We start from the raw sequence: 17,500 nt of genomic DNA, 5'->3' as shown, positions 1-17,500 counted from the left end.
AACGTGAACTCCCATCTCTGAGGACCAAAATTGCAATCACAACACTGTCTAAAACTAGGCTACGTGGTAATAGCATGTGTCATTGTTTATCTCCAACCTACACATGATAGAAATTAGCCCTCGGCTACAATCTTACATATTTACATATACAGTGTTCCCTCGGTTATCGCGGTTAAAGGGGACCGGGACCACCTGCGATAAGTGAATTTCCGCGAAGTAGGGATTCCCCTTCAAAAATGCTTAATTTGAATTTAATTCCCAAATTTTTTTTTTGCATTTTTTATTTTTATTTATATTTACCCCCCTGTATACAGTACACCATATAGAACACGGGTAGACAGAGTGAAATTCATGTTATAACAAAAAAACTGTAAAATATGTTGTTTCAATGTAATATTTGTATTTTTTCCCCCCAAAAATCTGCGAAGCTCTGAGTCCGCGGTAGCTGAACCGCGAAGTAGCGAGGGAACACTGTATATGTTCGTTAACTTGAATCTAAATATGTTCATTAATACGTGCTATCCCTTATTAAATAAATCAAACTCCTCAAAAACTTCCTGAATCCATAAAAAGCAGCTAAACAAAGGAGCTATGCTAATGAATAAAAATAGGGGGCGCGATCTCTTGCTGATTGGACATCCACAAACAAGGTTTCTACTTTGAGTTTGCGGAAGTCAAGTCCGTGTGGAGCGTGTAAACGCTGTGAGACACCGGACTTGGAAAGGAGGCGTAAGCGAGCCCGAGACAGGGAGAACAAATAAGCACATGCCTTTGTCTCCCATGTCCAAATATTGCGTAGACAGCCCACGGGGAGGTAAAAAAATGTATTCAAAAACACACACACACGCTTTCACCCTCGTCGCTGCTTATAGGGCACAAATCATACCCTGCGATTGGTCGCAGATTTACGAGCGCTCCCACCCTTAAATGACAGGAAATTTATGTTTTGCTTACGAAGCAACATAAGTCTGAAAACATCCCAATTCGCAGCACAAGTGTCTTTGTTTTGGTTTATTTTTTTGCTATGGGTTAGCTATCTATATCAATTGTTTTTATTATATTAAAAAATACGGTATTTTCTCACGTAATGACCGTCTCCGTGTATACGTCGCACCCTTAAAATTGCCTTAAAATCGTTGAATTTTAGAATTTTCTTTGTATAAAGTATTCTGTCGTTTACCCTTTTGTTGTGGTGTTGTGTAGTACAAAAAAATATAGATTTTTTTCTTTTGGAAACATAATGTGTATATATACTGTATTTTCTCGCATATTAGCCGCATCCGCGTTTAAGCCGCATTTCAAGTCCAATTTGTGCGCATATAAGCCGTAACCATGATTAGGTCCTCATTTTTTAGTTACAAATACGACTTATGTGTGAGAAAGTATGGTCAAAAATAGTATTTTTATACAAAATTGTTCGCATTAGGAAAAAGACAGAAACACCCCAATCCGAGATTAATGTCCATCAATTTGCTTTAGCAACATCTACCAATGCACATTGTTGCTAATAGCGATGCCCCAAATGTATGCGAGTCAAGTCCTAGCTTGGAAATATGTCAAAGGGTAAAAACTAGCAGACCCAAATGACCCGCCCAAATTCAACAAAGTATATATCGTAGTAATTTATTTGGAAAAATTAATAGTTGACTATCAATAGCATTTGAAGGCTACATGCATAGATCAATATAGCCAATTAGCTAGCTCGTATACTTCACGCGGTCCATCAAAACTTGACTGACATTGAGAATAGATCAATATAGCTGGCTAGCTATACATATTAGCAGCTAATGGTCGGTGCGCATTCCATCCATACTTGTCATATGCACGTGAAGAATGTGTCATTTGAAAAGCACATGGGAATAATCACATAATAACTATCCGAAAGTGCACCACCTATTGCCTCTACTTGAAAAACTGGTAACCCGACAAAAGCTTTAATGAAAGCCGCATTGTAAAGCACCTGAAATGACGGGTTTCTTTCTCCATTCATTTTTTGACCTCGCGCACACTCGCCATAAACCGGTAACACGATACGTGTTGCCGGTCCACCGAGAGGACATGCATTGTCGCCTGTGGTGTAAGTTGACAAAAGAGGACGCGAAACGGCGTTTGCCACATTGACTGATTATGCAGTCCTAGTATATAGACACTGTATAGGTGTGACTTGCTTGAGGTAAAACAGTAAAAGTCATAGTTTCCATGACAGGATGGACTACAAGCCCAATAATGATTACAGGCTGGGTGATAAAACATTGATTCTGGTTCTTCTGTAGGATCCCAAATATTTTTTATGACGGTCATTGGGTGCAATTGACTGTGAAAACTGCAGTAATCCCTCGATTATCGTGAATTCACTACTTGACGATTTCCTTCTGCTATTAATTATTTTTTAAGTTCATAAAAATGTAAAAAAAACTATGCTGAAACTTCTAAGCGGAAGCCACTCTTGTTACTAGGGAGTCAGAATTTAATTAAAAATAAATAAATACATAATTATAGGGGTAACCCCACTTTGCGATTGTTCTATTATCGCGGCCGTGTTTGGTCTACTTCAACCACGATATTCGAGGGATTACTGTGATTCTTCCTTTATTTACTGGCACACCAGATAACATTGAGAGCGCAAATTAGTTGATAAAATATAGAATACGGCTTATTTTACATAATTGAAAGATTTCAGTTTAATAGAATCGTATGTTTGTCATTAAAAGTGCCAGACAATGGGTTATGAAATATATATTTTTAAATCATTATCCTTGTGTTATTGTGGGTCAAAAACAGAGAGTATTTCAGTTTATGTTAATTTTACTATTATAGCTTTGTTTTAGCATGTCATTTATTTATTTAACATATATAATTATTATTTACAGAAAAATTATGGCCTGGCGAATGAGTGGTTAGCGCATCGGACTCACGGTTGGCTGACCTGGGTTCAAATCCAAGTCCACTTGTGTGAAGTTTACATGTTCGTCTCAGGCCTGTGTGGGTTTTCTGTGGGTACTCCAGTTTCCTCCCACATTCCAAAGATGTGCATGGTAGGCTGATTGGACACTTAATTGCCCCTAGCTGTGAGTGATTGGTTGATTGTCTTGTGCCCTGCCATTGGCTGGCCCGAAGTCAGCTGGGATAGGCTCCAGCACCCCCACAACCCTAGTGAAGCTAAAGCAGATATCATTAAAAGTGAGACATCCACACATGTAGACCAAATGGGTTGCCCATGTAATTGGACAGCAGGTCTTAATGGGATTAATTATTCATTCTTCTTGAATTAACCAAAACAATCATTTGCCCTATAATAGGTTAACCTCATTGATAAAACATAATTTGAGCTGTATTGCTTGCTTGTTTTAAACAGAAGTCAATGGGGAAAAAAACTGTCACGAAATAATGACAAGTTGAAGGGCGGTGAGATTTAGACACAACACGAGCTCAACGTACACCACGAGAACGATACTGTACATGTGTTCACAAGTAGGTGGGTCACGTGACTCGCGTGTCAAGCAAGTACAGAGTGGAGTAGGCGGACTCGGTCACATTGGGTGCACGTCGTACTCGTGTGTTTAAAAGCATAGCAGCCGCTTAAGGCTCTAGGTCAGTGGTGTCAAACGTATAGTCTGCGGGCTGGAAAGTAACTATTGTTGTTTAGGTCCAAATTCACTCATTTTCTTTTGTGATTTACAATTTGCAGTGTAACAAGTGGCTGACAGTCTGATTATTGTCTTTGTGCAAGCACTATTTAAGTGTATTTGGTTAGAAGACACAAAGAGGGAAGATAGGTTGGACAGGGATGTGATAGGTCAAGATGGGTGACAGTAATTTTCGGGTGGGGTATTAGGTTGTCATGAAATTGGTGATTTACACCCAAGACTGGTTAAAAGGGCCCAATAATAATTCCACCAAACTCCAACAATTTGATTTATGATATTTTCTGACATTTAAAGGCAACAATACGAAGAAAATGAAATTGTATATGCTTAGAAAAAGTTAAATACTTCAGAAAAAGTAACTATTTTCACTCTATTTGTGACGTCAGCCCCCAAACACTAATAACAACAAACACAAAGAAATAAACTAAAATAATAAACTTGAAATCTATTGTTTCCCAAGCATTCACAGTATTAAAAAAATCAAATACAGTCAATTGATTAATTGCTCAGGCCTACTCATATAAAAAAGGCAAAGTAACCAAAACAAACATTTTCGACGAAACGAAACAAACTTTCGACCTTGATTGGTGTTCCACCGAATTGAAATATAAAAGTCAGACACTCGCAAAGTCGTAAAAGCGGTAAAAAATAAAGTTTAAAGTGCTTTTTCCCCTAGATTAGCACAAAAAAAACGAAATATCCCCCCAAAAAGTTAACCATATTAAGCGCTGATTCTGTTTCCAATAATCACCGTACTAATTCACTTATAGGTGATTTCAATAAGTTTATTTTTTTGCAAAATAACCCCCCCAAAAAACAAAGTTCCTCTTACCCGATGATCCCTTCCGAATAGTTCCTGCTCTTCCACGGCGTGCCAGCGTAGCCGTCGCGGCCCTCCGTTTCGGGGCCGCCGTTCAGGAAGCTAGAATTGAATCCGAAAGTGCTCGCCTTATTGTCCCGTTTCCTCTTATTGGGGTGTCCGTCCACCGGCTCCCGGTTGTTCGTCGCGGTCGCTCGCTGGTTGCAATTCCCCGTGTTCAGCGACAAAAAGTCCCGCTGTTCCAAGACCTCGCCGTCCCTGATGGGACTCGTCATGGTCGACTCGGGCGGCCCGGTCCTGGCAGCGAGGAGGACGGTTCCCGACGCCGCGTTGAGGCTCGCTTTTAGGATGCCGAAGCTGTTGTTGACGTGGAGGTATCCGAGCCCTTGCGTCGTCTCCCAAATCTGCATCCACAGGTTGTTGGCTGGTCCGCGTTGTTCTGGTTGGAACCAGGCGATTCGCGGATCCATCAAACGAGAGTAGTAGGCAAGAACCCCCCCCCCCCCCCCTCTCGGCCCCCACCCCACCCTCCCTCCTCCCACCAGTGAGCAGCTAGCAGAGCTAGCGTTAGCTCCCCTCGTTTTACCCCCCGTTACTTATTCCAATTTTGTCCCTCGTAGGTGACAACGACAGGCGGCGGAAAAGCGCAAGAAAGCGACGAAAGCGACGAAAGTATCCGTAGACTGTTGACCTGTTTGTGCTCAGGATTTTCTCGTTATTAGAACTCCGCGGAGGACCGCGAGGCCGTATAGTGTCGATGGAACGCCAGTCTATCTCCCTCTGACCCTTCCTCGGGATGGTACTCCCTCAATGGCGGAGCTTCGCTGAGCTAATGGGTGATGCGCATGCGCGAGTAAAGAGGGCGGGGAGAGCTTGTTACGTAATAGCGTAATGTTTGTTTTCGTTGATTTCTGGTTATATAACTATACATGCAATTGAACATACTTTATGTCAATGAAGTTCTTTAACAAATTGCGTTTTTGAGGAAATTAGAAACATTGTTAAGTGCTCTACATTGTTTTTTTCAGCCATTTTTAAAATAAAATTTCCAATTAATTGTTTATAGGACTAACAAAGCACATCAAGAGATACAATTTACATACGTTGTTGTGGAGATTTTTTACAATTATTCATTATGTATGACAGATAGTAGAGATATAGGTAGAGGTATTAAGACAGTCGACAATGCAAGTAATCGGCAGCCATCTTGCGTCAGGAGAGGTAAGGCGATAGTAAGATTATTTACTCATGTGGTGCCATTGACAGCAAAAGACATTACATTGTTGTTAAAGTTGGTGGCTGGCGTTGAAAGATTATAGCAATTGTATAGTTAGTTTAGGGCCCCGCCTCAATATGGCTGACAAGTGCTAAATTCTATCACGAAATGTAATTTTATATTTCATGCTCATATATATTTATTATCTTACTTCTAATGTCAATGCTGGTCTTTAAACTTTTACTTTACTCGAGTAGAGGACCACGGCAGAATTTAAATGAGTCGGCAAAATATGACGTCAACATTGCATTGCCAATGGACCAATAGAATTACTGACCCCGCCCAATCGACTTTTGTACTGCTTCCCACGTGTTTCGGAACGTGCCGTTTAAACAAATAAAACAAAAAACATTCGATGCAAAACGTGGCTAATTAGTCAACAGGCTGAGTTTTTATTTTCCACTAATTAACTTTAGCATTCATTATTCAAAGCATTTAAAAATATTTTCATTCAATCTTAAATGGTGTTTTCCTTTCTTACATTTTTAATGAATATACATGTTTGTTTACTACCAATCAAATTCAAAATCGTATCCACTTTCTATGTCATTGCACGTACGGCTAAGTTTTCAAATGAGATTAAACGTATGCATAATTTTTGAGACGATGGAAAGATGGAATGAATATAGTAGTACATAGTTTTTTTCCAGCACACAATGTTTAGCTTTTTATTCTCAAAGTATTAACAACCATATTTTTGCTTGCACATGAAAATTCATTATTTTTATTTTTGCTGTTTCCATTACTTTTTGTGAAAACTCAAAAACAATGGGTTGCAGGGGTGCTAGAGCCTAGCTCAGCCAACAATGGGTAGTAGGTGGGGTACACCATGAATTGGTTGCAATTTTCCAGCCAATCGCAGGGCACATTGAAACAACAAATAACACTCACACTGATACCTAGGGACAATTTAGAGTGTTCCATCAGCCTAGCATGCATGTTTTTTGGATGTTGGGGGAATCCAGAGTACACGAAGAAAACCCACGCAGGCCCTGGGAGACCATGCAAACTTCCCACAAGAAAGTCGAAATTCACTGGGGATTGAACCCTCGATCTCAGAGTCAAACGACTTTTAAAATCTTGAGGAAAAACATCTCGAGCGAACAGGCTTGACAGCCCCCGGTGTAAGGAATTTATTTCCATTCAACACGTTTCAGGACCAAGCATTAGCCACCATGCTTGTGTTGTCTTTACGGCAGAAACAGAAAAAACGGGGCAAACCGAAGTAATCAACTATACACAATAAATACTGGATAGAAATTCACTTCAATTTCCTGTCAGTTTTTGCCCACGGTCTCCAGGTAGCCGATGAACCTCCTGAGATTGATTCTGACATTATCAAGAACGCAAAGCTGCTGCGGGCTGTACTTGTTTTTTCCCACCTTACGGATCTGTTGAAAAATACAGTTGAATTTGTGCATTAAGTTTTTAGTAAAACAAAAAGTACTGTTTGATGGCATAGCTACTGTTATTCACATTTCCAAGCTAGCTATCTGCTATTCAAGCTATTAGCAAAAAAGCCAAGTTGAGGGTTTGTCGTTTAATGTCCCCAAAATACTGTAAATGTCATTTATGTCATGCAAAATATGTAACGATAGATACCTTGGCCTTAAACACTGGCTGAAGCAACTTCAAAGCAGGAAGCAGCTGGATGCTTTTGGCTGCAGTCTCCGCCTCTTCGCCGTCCGCAAATACGTCAAAAAGGGCATCCAAGGCCTCGCCATTGACAACCAGGTCGGCTTCGTTGGTGGCTACTTGGAGTAAGCCCTTTCCGATTGTCTGTGGGGGCGGAGTTTTTGGTTTAAAAATGAGCTGCGATGGGAAAAAATGATTAACAAATTTTGTTTTTCCGCTCAGAATGACCTGGAGGGTTTGACCGGAGCCTTTCTCTTTGGCGAGTGCACTGCCAGTGATGCCTAAGATGGCGACGGCATTGACCCTCACGCTTGTGACATCACAGAGGGCGGCGGTTTCGCTGAGTTTCATCAATTGCTGCAGGCTGATAGACTAGAGGACAGCAAACAAAAGGTTACCAGGAATATGTCCATACGAAAAGAAAAAAATATCATTTCCTTACCAGAGGGATATTTTTTGAGGCGGCCATTTGCAAAAGTGACCTCATTGCACTGATGACTGCCTCCAGGAACTCCTCATCTTGAGGGATTTCTACAAGAAGTGTCAAAATGTCTGAGCAACAAATACGGGACACGTGTTTGCCTACTGTATTTACTCGCGTATAAGCCGAATCCTTAAAATTGCCTTAAAATCATTGATTTTGACAATTTCTCGCATATAAGCCACATCTTGATTCGCAATTTTCACCTCCTTATTCATGATTTTAATAGGGAGTACAAATATGTTACTTTGAAGGGATATCTCAAGAAAAATAATCGCACGTGGTATTTTTTTAGATACTGTATGAATCAAAAGCACATTCTTAGGGTCAATATCATAAAGAAATAATTTATCCAGTAATGGTAGTTTTCTTACTGCAAAACAGAAAATAACCAACACAGTAAATGTTACTTTGCTGGTAAAAGACAGTATAGCAAGTCTTGTGCGCATGCATATAAGCCGTAACCTTAAGTCAGTCATCATTTTTTTGTTACAAATACAGCTTATATGCAAGAAAATGCAGTACTTTTAAGTCGTTGGTGGTACCTGGGGCGCCAAAGACCAGCGCAGACAGGTGTTGGGCGGCCTGCTGCAAGGCGGTCTCCCCACCCAGAGACTCGGCGTCCATGCCAGAAAGGATACTGTGGAGACACGTCAGGGATCGCGACTGGACCCTACGCATTCTGCGTGGTGGATGAAAATGATGTCACTCAAGTAAAACGATGTAAATAAAATAAGAAAATTGTGGTATGTTTACTTTGTGATGAGGATTTTCCAGTGGGGAGTTTGTTGGCATGCCTTTATGGCTTCCTGATAGGGGAAGTGTGTCTTTTTCAGCACCTATGATCAAAGCAATAAAATATAAGTAAAGTTCTTGGTATTGGTATTGGTATTTTATAATAGTGATTGTGGACATTGTTCGCTAACCCAAGACCATTGTAACATAAGATTTAAACATTTTAGAGCATGGACAACCAATTTGTTAATTCTTAATGAATTATACAAGCCTAAAACCTGTTCTTAGAAGTTATAATCTCTCAGAAGTACTCATAGTTACTGTATTTTCTCGGCTATAGGTCACACCTGAGTATAAGTCGCACTAGCCAAAAGATGCAAAAATAAAGGGAAAAATATATATAAATATATATACGCCACACCTGAGTAAAAGTCGCACTAGTTAAAGAATGCACAATAAAAAGGAAAAACGCGAGTTGCACTAGGGCAGTGCTTCTCAAATAGTGGGGCGCGCCCCCCTGGGGGGGCGTGGTGCGATACCTGGGGGGGGGGGCGTGTAACCCTGGGGAACAGGATTTTATGTGGCCGTACTAGTATAAAGTGTAATTGCGCATCCACTACAGTAGCTGGCAGTGGCGCTCTCATTGTTACTTCTGTCATGTTTGCGAGAGTGCAACATTTCACATGTTGTACTTATAACAATTTTATAAAATGATTTTATTTATAGTCACGGTGGGAAGTGGGGGGGGGGGGGCGAATAGTTTTCTTCTTGCTAGGGGGGGCCTAACAGAAAATAATTGAGAAGCACTGCACTAGGGTATAAATTATACATAAATAGGGACAGCAGTCAAAATAAGCAACTATCAATTAATGTAACTACCATTTTTTTTATAAGTATGGCCTAAAAAACAGCATGAAAAGCAGTCTAATTGAAAAAAAAAATAAATAAAAGGCATAAGTTGCAGGCCAAGCCAAACTATAAAAAAGTGTGACTTATAGTCCTGAAAATACAGTATTTATTCTTTTACAAATCTGGCCAAAATATATGCGCTATTGACCTGTGCCAGGCCGTTCAAATAAATGTAATTTAATATCTACATAGAATGATTTTTTTATCAAAACTGCTCAAAACCTAGCAATTTACCCATCGCATTTTTTTTTGTTACACATAAAACTATAATTTGCCTTTTCAGGGATGTTGTTGTTGACAAGAGCGGCGTGCACTTCTGCCGACAAACACGTTGGCGAGGTAAATCCATCAGCTTGCGCTTCGCTTTCCCCGTCGCTCGACCTCTCCTCCCACTCGTCGTCAGAGGCATCTGAACACAACGGGTCGTTATGGCATCTTCGGCCAAAATATCAAAAACAAAACGCCGGGCATGTCAGAAGAAATTCACGTCATAGTGCGCCTCACCATCAGAACAGCACATGTTGACGAGTATCTCTAAGGACGTCTGCTGGGCTGTCAGCAAGGCTGTGGCCTCCCTCAGCTCCTCCATCTCCCTCTGGATGCAAACGAGCCGCCTTGTGAGTTAACACGTCGTCCCGGATTGTTGGGTTGCAAAAGCGAGTGTTTTAACGCAGACGTTTGGTGTGGGCGTAGCGTGCCAAACGGCCGCTTCGATTTTCATCAGTTTGCCGGGAGGTGGCCGAGGGGGACGCTTGTGTTTGGCCAAGGTCGTAGTACTCGCCTACAGTATATGTTGAATATCTAATTGAGGTTGGATGAAATATTGAAGTTGCAATGGAATAGAGAGGGGTTGATTGTCACATAGGTTGGTTATTATACGAATATATATATATATACCATATTTTCACGACTATAAGGCGCACTTAAGTCTTAAATTTTCTCCAAAATAGACACAGCGCCTTATAAGCCAATGTGTTTTATATATGGAAAACAAATAAAATGTGTCATGCCTTGAGGGTGTGCCTTATAATGTGGTGCACCTTATAGTCGTGAAAATAAGGTTGTTTTTTTTTAAATCAACTTTGCTTGTACTGTAAAATAGCACAATTTCTTTAAGGCTCAATTTATAAATGAAAAGTAATTATTATTGAAATTGACTTTAAGAATGAGAACAAACGACTCAAAAGCTGGTTGCCTGCTAGCTGTTAGCTTTTAGCCCAAAACACCAGTTGTTTTTTTTTTTTAATCACAGTTTGGATGGAGAGATGAGTGTTACACAAATGATTTTTATGGTCCCTGTACAGGACAAAGATATTTTTTAGCAGGTCCCAGGTCTCTACTTAGTATGAATTATTTTTTTTTAAATGGTGTCATCACTGTGTTATTGACAGTGAATAGGAATTATAACCAAAATATAAATGTTCACTGATAAAGTAGTTCCCTTTTAAACACTGTCCTAAAAAATGATCTGTTCTATTCTATTGACGCAAAATTTTTATAAGTTATAACTTTTATAAACCTGGCGGACTGCAGGTTTAATCATTGTTAAGAAAGGTCTTAGAATACCCCCTAATACTAGTCTTAATTTAAAAATTCCTATCAACTTAACATTAACCTTTGATGGGCTTTGCTCCATTGTAATATTTAGTTTGTTTTTTGCCTCCAATTCCACTGATCATATTCCTCTTCCATTCAAAGTGACTCAAAAAAATTGAACTTACGGGCAAGAAGTCTGAAAAGTCCTCTTCCGACTCTCCATTCTTCGCACACTTTGCTCCTCCCTCCTCGTCCATTTTCTCCACAAGGGGCTCCCCAGCAGCCTGTGTGTCCATTCCCACTGCGGTGGGAGTCGTCTGGAAGCGATCCCCCTCTGCACTTCGGAGGTGAAGGATAAGTTCACCGGCGTCCACGTCCAGACATTGTGAGATAATTTCCAGCACGCCTGCTAGGAAATGAGCCTGTCGGGCTGCTGGAAGACTCCCCTGGATGTTCCACACTACTCCTACGTGAAAATAAACACTTTTCAGATTGAGTAATTGCACAGCATCCCTCCCCGACGTCGATAAATCTTGTTTTATTGTGATCTCGTACAGGTTTTCCCATTTTTATGAGAAAACAACGCTAGAATAAGTGAGCAAAAGTACCTCCAGCTAGCGTCCGGAGGAGAATGTGAGCCATGCTGGATTCCTTTGAGAGCAGGACCCCCTCCAGGGCTGTATGCACGTTGCAGTTGACGCTCCGCAGGAGTTCGGGGTTGTCCTCTGAGACGGTGTGCAAACATTGCGCTGTTGAACGGAAACGTTAAAAAATGAGCTGGAAATTGAGTCAGTCGTTGAATTCAAGTTTCAATGCTCACCTGCAGATGTGGCCAGTTCCACGTTGAGGGGGTGTCTTTCCAGACACTGGACGACCACATCGAGGAGTCCGGATTTATTGAACACGGATAATGCCTGGTCACTGTTCTCACTTGAAAGTGAAAAAAAGAATTTTTTTTTTTTTAAAAATAATTATTATATTACATATATATAACATCACATCATGTTCTTGTTTACCAACCGTTAATATTTTGGCTTTTATGACCAAAAACATTATTGTCCAAATTTGTGGATATCACATCTTAAGCGCTTTTTAAAAAAATACCAAAATAGTAACTTGTCCAATTTCAGTCCACACAACACATTAATAGTCATACCTTGACATAAGTGTCCCGACATACGAGAAATTTAAGATACGAGGAAAATTCCGTGCACATAAAAATGTTTGCCCTGAGATAAAAGACAAATTTTACATACGAGTAAACATTGGTGGTCTTTTTCAAACTGTGCATTGGGGGTGGGGGGGGGGGGGGCTTCTTTGAATATGGATAAAGTAGAAACAATTAAAAACACATCTTTCCATTGTAAAATCCTATTTTAGGTTGTTTTTTTTCAAAGGGTGGAAACGGATTAATTTATTTTTAGTTATTCTTTATGGGAAATTTTAATTTTAAATACAATTAAATTGACATACGAGCTCAGTCCCGGACCATATTCAGCTCATATCTCAAGGTATTACTGTATCACCGTGCCCTGTTCCAACATGGCCTCTTGAAAATCATTTTTTTACCATAGATTGCAAAGCAGGTTGACTGCCTCGTTGGCGACAGCCTCCACTTGGTTCTTTGGATCTTTGCTTACTACCGAAGGGCCACCAAAACCACTGCAACACTACCGAGAAAAAAAATACAGCTGTAATGAATATTTAACCCAGAACTTTTCAAAGCCTGGTGGGCCAACAAGCTTTTTTTGGCCAGTATAAACTTGAATACATTGGGAAAACTGGTAGAAATGTGCATTTATTTAGGAATATTGAAGCTCAAAGTCCAGCCAATAAAGTTAATGAAAGCATATACGGCTTGGACAGCTGCTGAAAAAAATGTGTTCACCTCTGTGAGGAGTGCCGTCAAAGGAGTCATGACATCGCACTTGACCATGTCCTCGCACACCTCATGGCCACCGCACACGCTAAGATTCCTGTCAACGGGCGCAAAAACACGTGGGAAATTTGTTTGTGATTTGAAGTTTTATGGAAAAGCAAAATCAACGCCATTATAAAACTCAGGTCCCATAAAACCTTGCGTCTTTTGGAAAAATGTCTTTGTAAAAGCTAAATAAACAAGCTACAGATGCATCTACTATGTATGTTTGTAATTGATCTCTACTAAAGATTTGAAAGGCAACTCCTTTTCTTGTAAAACAGCGCCCTCTGCGGGTCCACCCTGGAATAGCCTAACAAACTGAAATCTCAAATTTAAGACACTAATAATAACCACGTCAAATCAAATATTGATCGATGTTCTTCTAAAAAAAAGAATTAATAAAAAGTTTAAATAACATTTCTACAGATCAAGGGCTAGATAACAAGCTGTACCCCTATTTTTTTTTCATTTAATCAAAATATTTAGGTTTCTTTTCCAATAATAAACCCCCCAAAAATCATTTTTGTTGTTTTCAACAGAGAAAATAGAGTGTAAAATGATTAAAAAAAATAAAATCAAAAATAATACTGTTTGAAAAATGTCTACTAAATGTCAATACCTGAGGGCTCCAGCTGCCGTCTCCCTTACAGCCATGCTGACGTCCAACAACATGGGTCCCAACCGCCTCACTGCGTCCCTCTGAAGGAAACCCGGGATGCTTTGACTCCGTTGGACGACATGAGAAATACCGGCGCACGCACATTCTCTGGTGTCGGCGTTGGGACTTTGCAACTAGGAATAAGAACAAAAAAAGAGGAATACAATTGCGATTAAGAAGAAACTGCATGTAATCAAATGTAGGGACTAAATGGCAAAAGTCATAAGAGGTGTTTACCTGACATTTCAATGGCAAAAGTCAGTTTACCTGACATTTTTATTCAAGTATGAATAAATTTGCACTATTATTTGTTATTTAATTACTTCCCACAACTGCTAAAATTTGAAAATATTCACATTGGCTGTAAGTAATAATTAGTGTTACTATAAATTTGTGTTGTAGTAATATGAGGAACAAAATATGCGATTGGGACATTCCTAATAAATAGTGCAGTAAAATGACATAACCACTGTCAGAAACTACTAAATTAACAACTTTGCTCAACATATTTTTGTGCTTTGGCACCTTATATTACAAATAATAAATAAATACAAATAAAACTGACACTGACGAAACGTGTTGCTTATTTTTTCCCAAATTTACATGTCTTTTCATAGAAATACATTGGTCTCAAAATACAGTTAATAGGTGTCATTAAGTCCATTAGGTGAAGGAAAAGGGGGTTCATTTTGCTGAAGAATAGTGGTTTTTTCTTACTTTCTCCAGCAGTTCCGAAGCTGCAGAGTCGCCGTCGTTATTTACTTGTTCGTCAATTTCTTCGGCTGCTTCCTTTACGGCGGTCACAGGTAGCCCGACATCGTTGAACTGAGGACGTTTAAACTTTTTCGTCTTGCTTTTGCCCATTTTCGAGAGCAAACGTGGACAATTCGGGTTTTTGTGGGCAATAGCTCAGGAAATTTGTATGACACGAAAAACTAAATGCCATGTGGAAGAGAGCTGCCGCAAAAAAGGTTGCACTGCCGCAAAGCAAAAGGAACTGTCGAAAATGAGGTTGCGCTTTTATAAAAATCATAACTGTAATATATATAAATGTGATTTGGTTTTGCGCTGTTATTATAAAAAATAGAACTTTAACACTAACAAATGCGATTTGAGTTATAAACCACATGTTTATGTAGTTCGTAGTTTTTATAGTATTTTTTATTTGAGTACTATTGAATACTATTTAGAATAATGCTGTTGAGCTAGCTAGCTATTAAAAGATATTTAATAAAATGTTAATAAAACGTTTTGGCTTATTTATAAACATTAATTTATGAAACATGGCTAAAGGAGATGGATTAAAGTTCTCTTTCTTCCTTAAATATCATTTAAAAAAAAGGTTATTTTATACCAAATTTGACCAGCAGCTTCATAAAATAAGTACAAATCATAGAAAACAATCCATTTTTACATCTGGAAAATTTAATAGGTTAACAGTTTAAAAAATATAAGCATTTGGATAAAATACAAGATTAACAAAAAACACAAAAGGGACTGTTGAGAGGACTTGAGCAGCTTCAACAAGAGCACAGCTACCAGATTTTCTGCAGCTTCTTCACCATGATGACAATACTATCCTCCCAACGTCTTCTCGCTACACTTACTGGATGTTGGGCCGTGGTTTGAGTATAAGCTTCCCCGTCTGGACACAATCGAGAAACACATTTTAGAAACCTCAAGGTTTTTTTAGTCGACACATTGATTTACATCATCGCAGGACATGTTGTATTCCGCTAAAACCGTCCGACATCTTGCAGCTATTCTGAACGGGTCAAAAAGTCAAGAATATTTTTCAACCTTTGAGATAGAAGCTTATCTGAAGGTTGGCACAGTTTATTTTGAAAAGGATACATTGACGGAGCCACAACTCGCTTATGTATCCCAGCAAAGAAGAGTGCAATGAGGGTGATGCAGCTAATGGTGAAGAAGGGATGATTCCACAGTGATGAAAAGAAAGAAACCTACAGGAATGAAAAGAGCAAATCAACCTATCAAGCCATCTTGTAAATGAGCATGAAAAGGACATGTTACCATTATAAAATACTTTGATTCATTTACATACCTTCTGTGTGTCAGGGTCTATCAACCAGTTCCAAGCACCAGTGGCTGTGCAGACTGACACAACGATTAAAATCACTGAGGGGGGAAATAGATATATCAATTAAAATATTATATTGGGGTATAATGGGTTAATGTTGCATGACTTACTTCTCCACCTGCCTGTTGCAGGTTGTAAACATGAGACATATTCTGTCAGTCTCCTCTCAAACGCTTTCAGGTCTGATGAAGAGTTGATACACCGATAAAATTGATATTAATATTTGTATCAGTACGGCGTTAAATGCATATATTTGTAAAATACACGTATGTGCACAACATAAGCTAATATAAACACGAAAGCAAAAATGCTACATGCTAACATCATTGGGAGACGAAGCCGTTTACATTAGCACGCCTTCAGTTTAGTGCCTTTATTCGAAAATTCAATATTTCAAAACGATGACAGTGTAGGTCGCGCTTTAAAAACTATCGTATTTTATATAGAATAGCTTTTATAGCGTGTTACCTTCGGCCTGTTCCAGTGAGTTCATGTCTTTTGAGTAGTGGTCACGTGGTTATTTCAGCAGCAGTCGGCTGTGGGAAGGTCTATTCGCTCAGTTGTCATGAAAAGCCAGGTCATGTAACCAATCAGCATCGAGCACTAGATGGTTTCCCCCGATTGGTGGATTTCGTGAAAGCAAGCACCCCCTTTTGGTCGCTTTTATCCAGTCGTGTGCTTTAAATATTTTTTCAGCTCTTGGGAGTTTAGAATGCTGTTTGACAAATAAAATCTTCACGTCGGGGAATCGAATCCCGGTCTTCCGCGTGACAGGCGTAGGTACTGTCCACTATACTAACAAGGAAGGATGCTTTGATGTTTTGAGAATTAAGTTTGGAAGAAAGCTAATATGTACTAATATGCACAAGCCATTAGGTATAAATTTAAGAAAAATAACTACACAAGACACTAGGTATAAATTTATAAAAAATCACTACACAAGACATTAGGTATACATTTAAAAAAATGACATCCAAATCAAAAAGGCCCAAGTCAATATTTCAAATAAAATGCCTTTTTACATAACCAAATCCCATGTTTTTAAAGAACATGACCATCAACATTCAAAGTGAATAGTTTGGTTGGAGAATATTAGAATAATATTTTGATAATTCCTCCTCCCCTCGTTTACTGTGCACATATTATTTGTAATGTGCTTTCTGATGGTTGTCATGTGTGTTTTTTTGTGCTCAACTCTGGTAACCTTGCAACCTTGGAGGCTTCTTTTGTAATTAATTCACGAGGCCAAAAAATGCAGTTTCAGTCTTCTGAGGCACTTTGACTGTAGCCCACCCATCCTTGACACACCTGCGTTAGATACAAATGTATCTATCACTCTGCATTGCTCTTTGGATCTAGCTTTAAGAACTAAAGTGGTACTTTGACATATAAATGTTTCCCATAGGAATGAACTCAAAACTAATGAATTGATTCAAAGCCTCTGAAAAACAACTCAAAACAGGATATCGGATTGTAAAAACATTTTGATTTGTTCTAATTCGCCATCTATCAACAAAGTAACAAATAACTAGTGGTTATGAGGAACATTGCTGTATTGTATTGTCAATTAAATTTGGAAGAAAGCTAATATGTACTAATTGGTAGGGTATGACGTAGTGTGGCAGAAGCAAAAAGTTATTACTCCCCATCGGGGAATTGAACTACAGTCTTCTTAGGCGAAAATACTGTCCACTATACTAACGAAGAAGGCTGCAACATCTTCATCACAATTAAGTTTGGAATAGATATATTATGTACTAACTGGCAGAGTAAGGCATATT

General features: G+C 39.2%; 3 protein-coding genes across 3 annotated transcripts in view; all 3 read right to left on the bottom strand.

Moving 5' to 3' along the window:
- Window positions 1-4,962, bottom strand: part of LOC144194542 (terminal nucleotidyltransferase 4B-like) — a 15,893-nt gene extending 10,931 nt beyond the window's left edge. The window contains exon 1 of the mRNA XM_077713676.1: window positions 4,480-4,962. Within this exon, the coding sequence (XP_077569802.1) occupies window positions 4,480-4,937 (458 nt within the window). The 5' untranslated portion in view covers window positions 4,938-4,962. The remainder of the gene's footprint in view (window positions 1-4,479) is intronic.
- Window positions 4,963-6,852: 1,890 nt separating this feature from the next.
- Window positions 6,853-14,612, bottom strand: LOC144194805 (HEAT repeat-containing protein 3-like). Its single transcript, XM_077714120.1, has 15 exons — window positions 14,336-14,612; window positions 13,580-13,752; window positions 12,928-13,015; window positions 12,609-12,709; window positions 11,860-11,969; window positions 11,648-11,788; window positions 11,225-11,505; window positions 10,008-10,098; window positions 9,779-9,912; window positions 8,616-8,698; window positions 8,405-8,541; window positions 7,821-7,909; window positions 7,607-7,750; window positions 7,346-7,522; window positions 6,853-7,134 (listed from the first exon to the last, which is right to left on the bottom strand). Exons 1-15 carry the CDS (start codon window positions 14,480-14,482, stop codon window positions 7,021-7,023), a joined length of 2,010 nt encoding a protein of 669 aa, XP_077570246.1. The 5' UTR covers window positions 14,483-14,612; the 3' UTR covers window positions 6,853-7,020.
- Window positions 14,613-15,021: 409 nt separating this feature from the next.
- LOC144194382 (nuclear envelope phosphatase-regulatory subunit 1) lies at window positions 15,022-16,324 on the bottom strand. The gene is made up of 6 exons (XM_077713439.1): window positions 16,188-16,324; window positions 15,830-15,901; window positions 15,684-15,757; window positions 15,473-15,582; window positions 15,329-15,383; window positions 15,022-15,263 (listed from the first exon to the last, which is right to left on the bottom strand). Exons 1-6 carry the CDS (start codon window positions 16,210-16,212, stop codon window positions 15,222-15,224), a joined length of 378 nt encoding a protein of 125 aa, XP_077569565.1. The 5' UTR covers window positions 16,213-16,324; the 3' UTR covers window positions 15,022-15,221.
- Between the last annotated feature and the right edge of the window lie 1,176 nt (window positions 16,325-17,500).

This window comes from Stigmatopora nigra, chromosome 3, assembly GCF_051989575.1.
Source record: "Stigmatopora nigra isolate UIUO_SnigA chromosome 3, RoL_Snig_1.1, whole genome shotgun sequence".
Lineage (NCBI taxonomy): Eukaryota > Metazoa > Chordata > Actinopteri > Syngnathiformes > Syngnathidae > Stigmatopora > Stigmatopora nigra.
Note: the sequence above shows the minus strand (reverse complement) of the source record. Positions and strands in the feature narration are given on the sequence as shown.

What these genes read in the sequence shown, in the direction of transcription:
- LOC144194805 (XM_077714120.1), bottom strand. Translation starts at nt 14,482, where the DNA reads ATGGGCAAAAGCAAGACGAAAAAGTTTAAACGTCCTCAGTTCAACGAT. An exon ending in CTTCGGAACTGCTGGAGAAA is followed by an intron (nt 13,753 to 14,335) that starts GTAAGAAAAAAC and finishes TCTTATTCCTAG; the next exon opens with TTGCAAAGTCCCAACGCCGA. An exon ending in CCTCAAAAAATATCCCTCTG is followed by an intron (nt 7,751 to 7,820) that starts GTAAGGAAATGA and finishes GCTGTCCTCTAG; the next exon opens with TCTATCAGCCTGCAGCAATT.
- LOC144194382 (XM_077713439.1), bottom strand. Translation starts at nt 16,212, where the DNA reads ATGAACTCACTGGAACAGGCCGAAG. An exon ending in CTCACTGGAACAGGCCGAAG is followed by an intron (nt 15,902 to 16,187) that starts GTAACACGCTAT and finishes ACTCTTCATCAG; the next exon opens with ACCTGAAAGCGTTTGAGAGG. An exon ending in CGAGTTGTGGCTCCGTCAAT is followed by an intron (nt 15,384 to 15,472) that starts GTATCCTTTTCA and finishes TGACCCGTTCAG; the next exon opens with AATAGCTGCAAGATGTCGGA.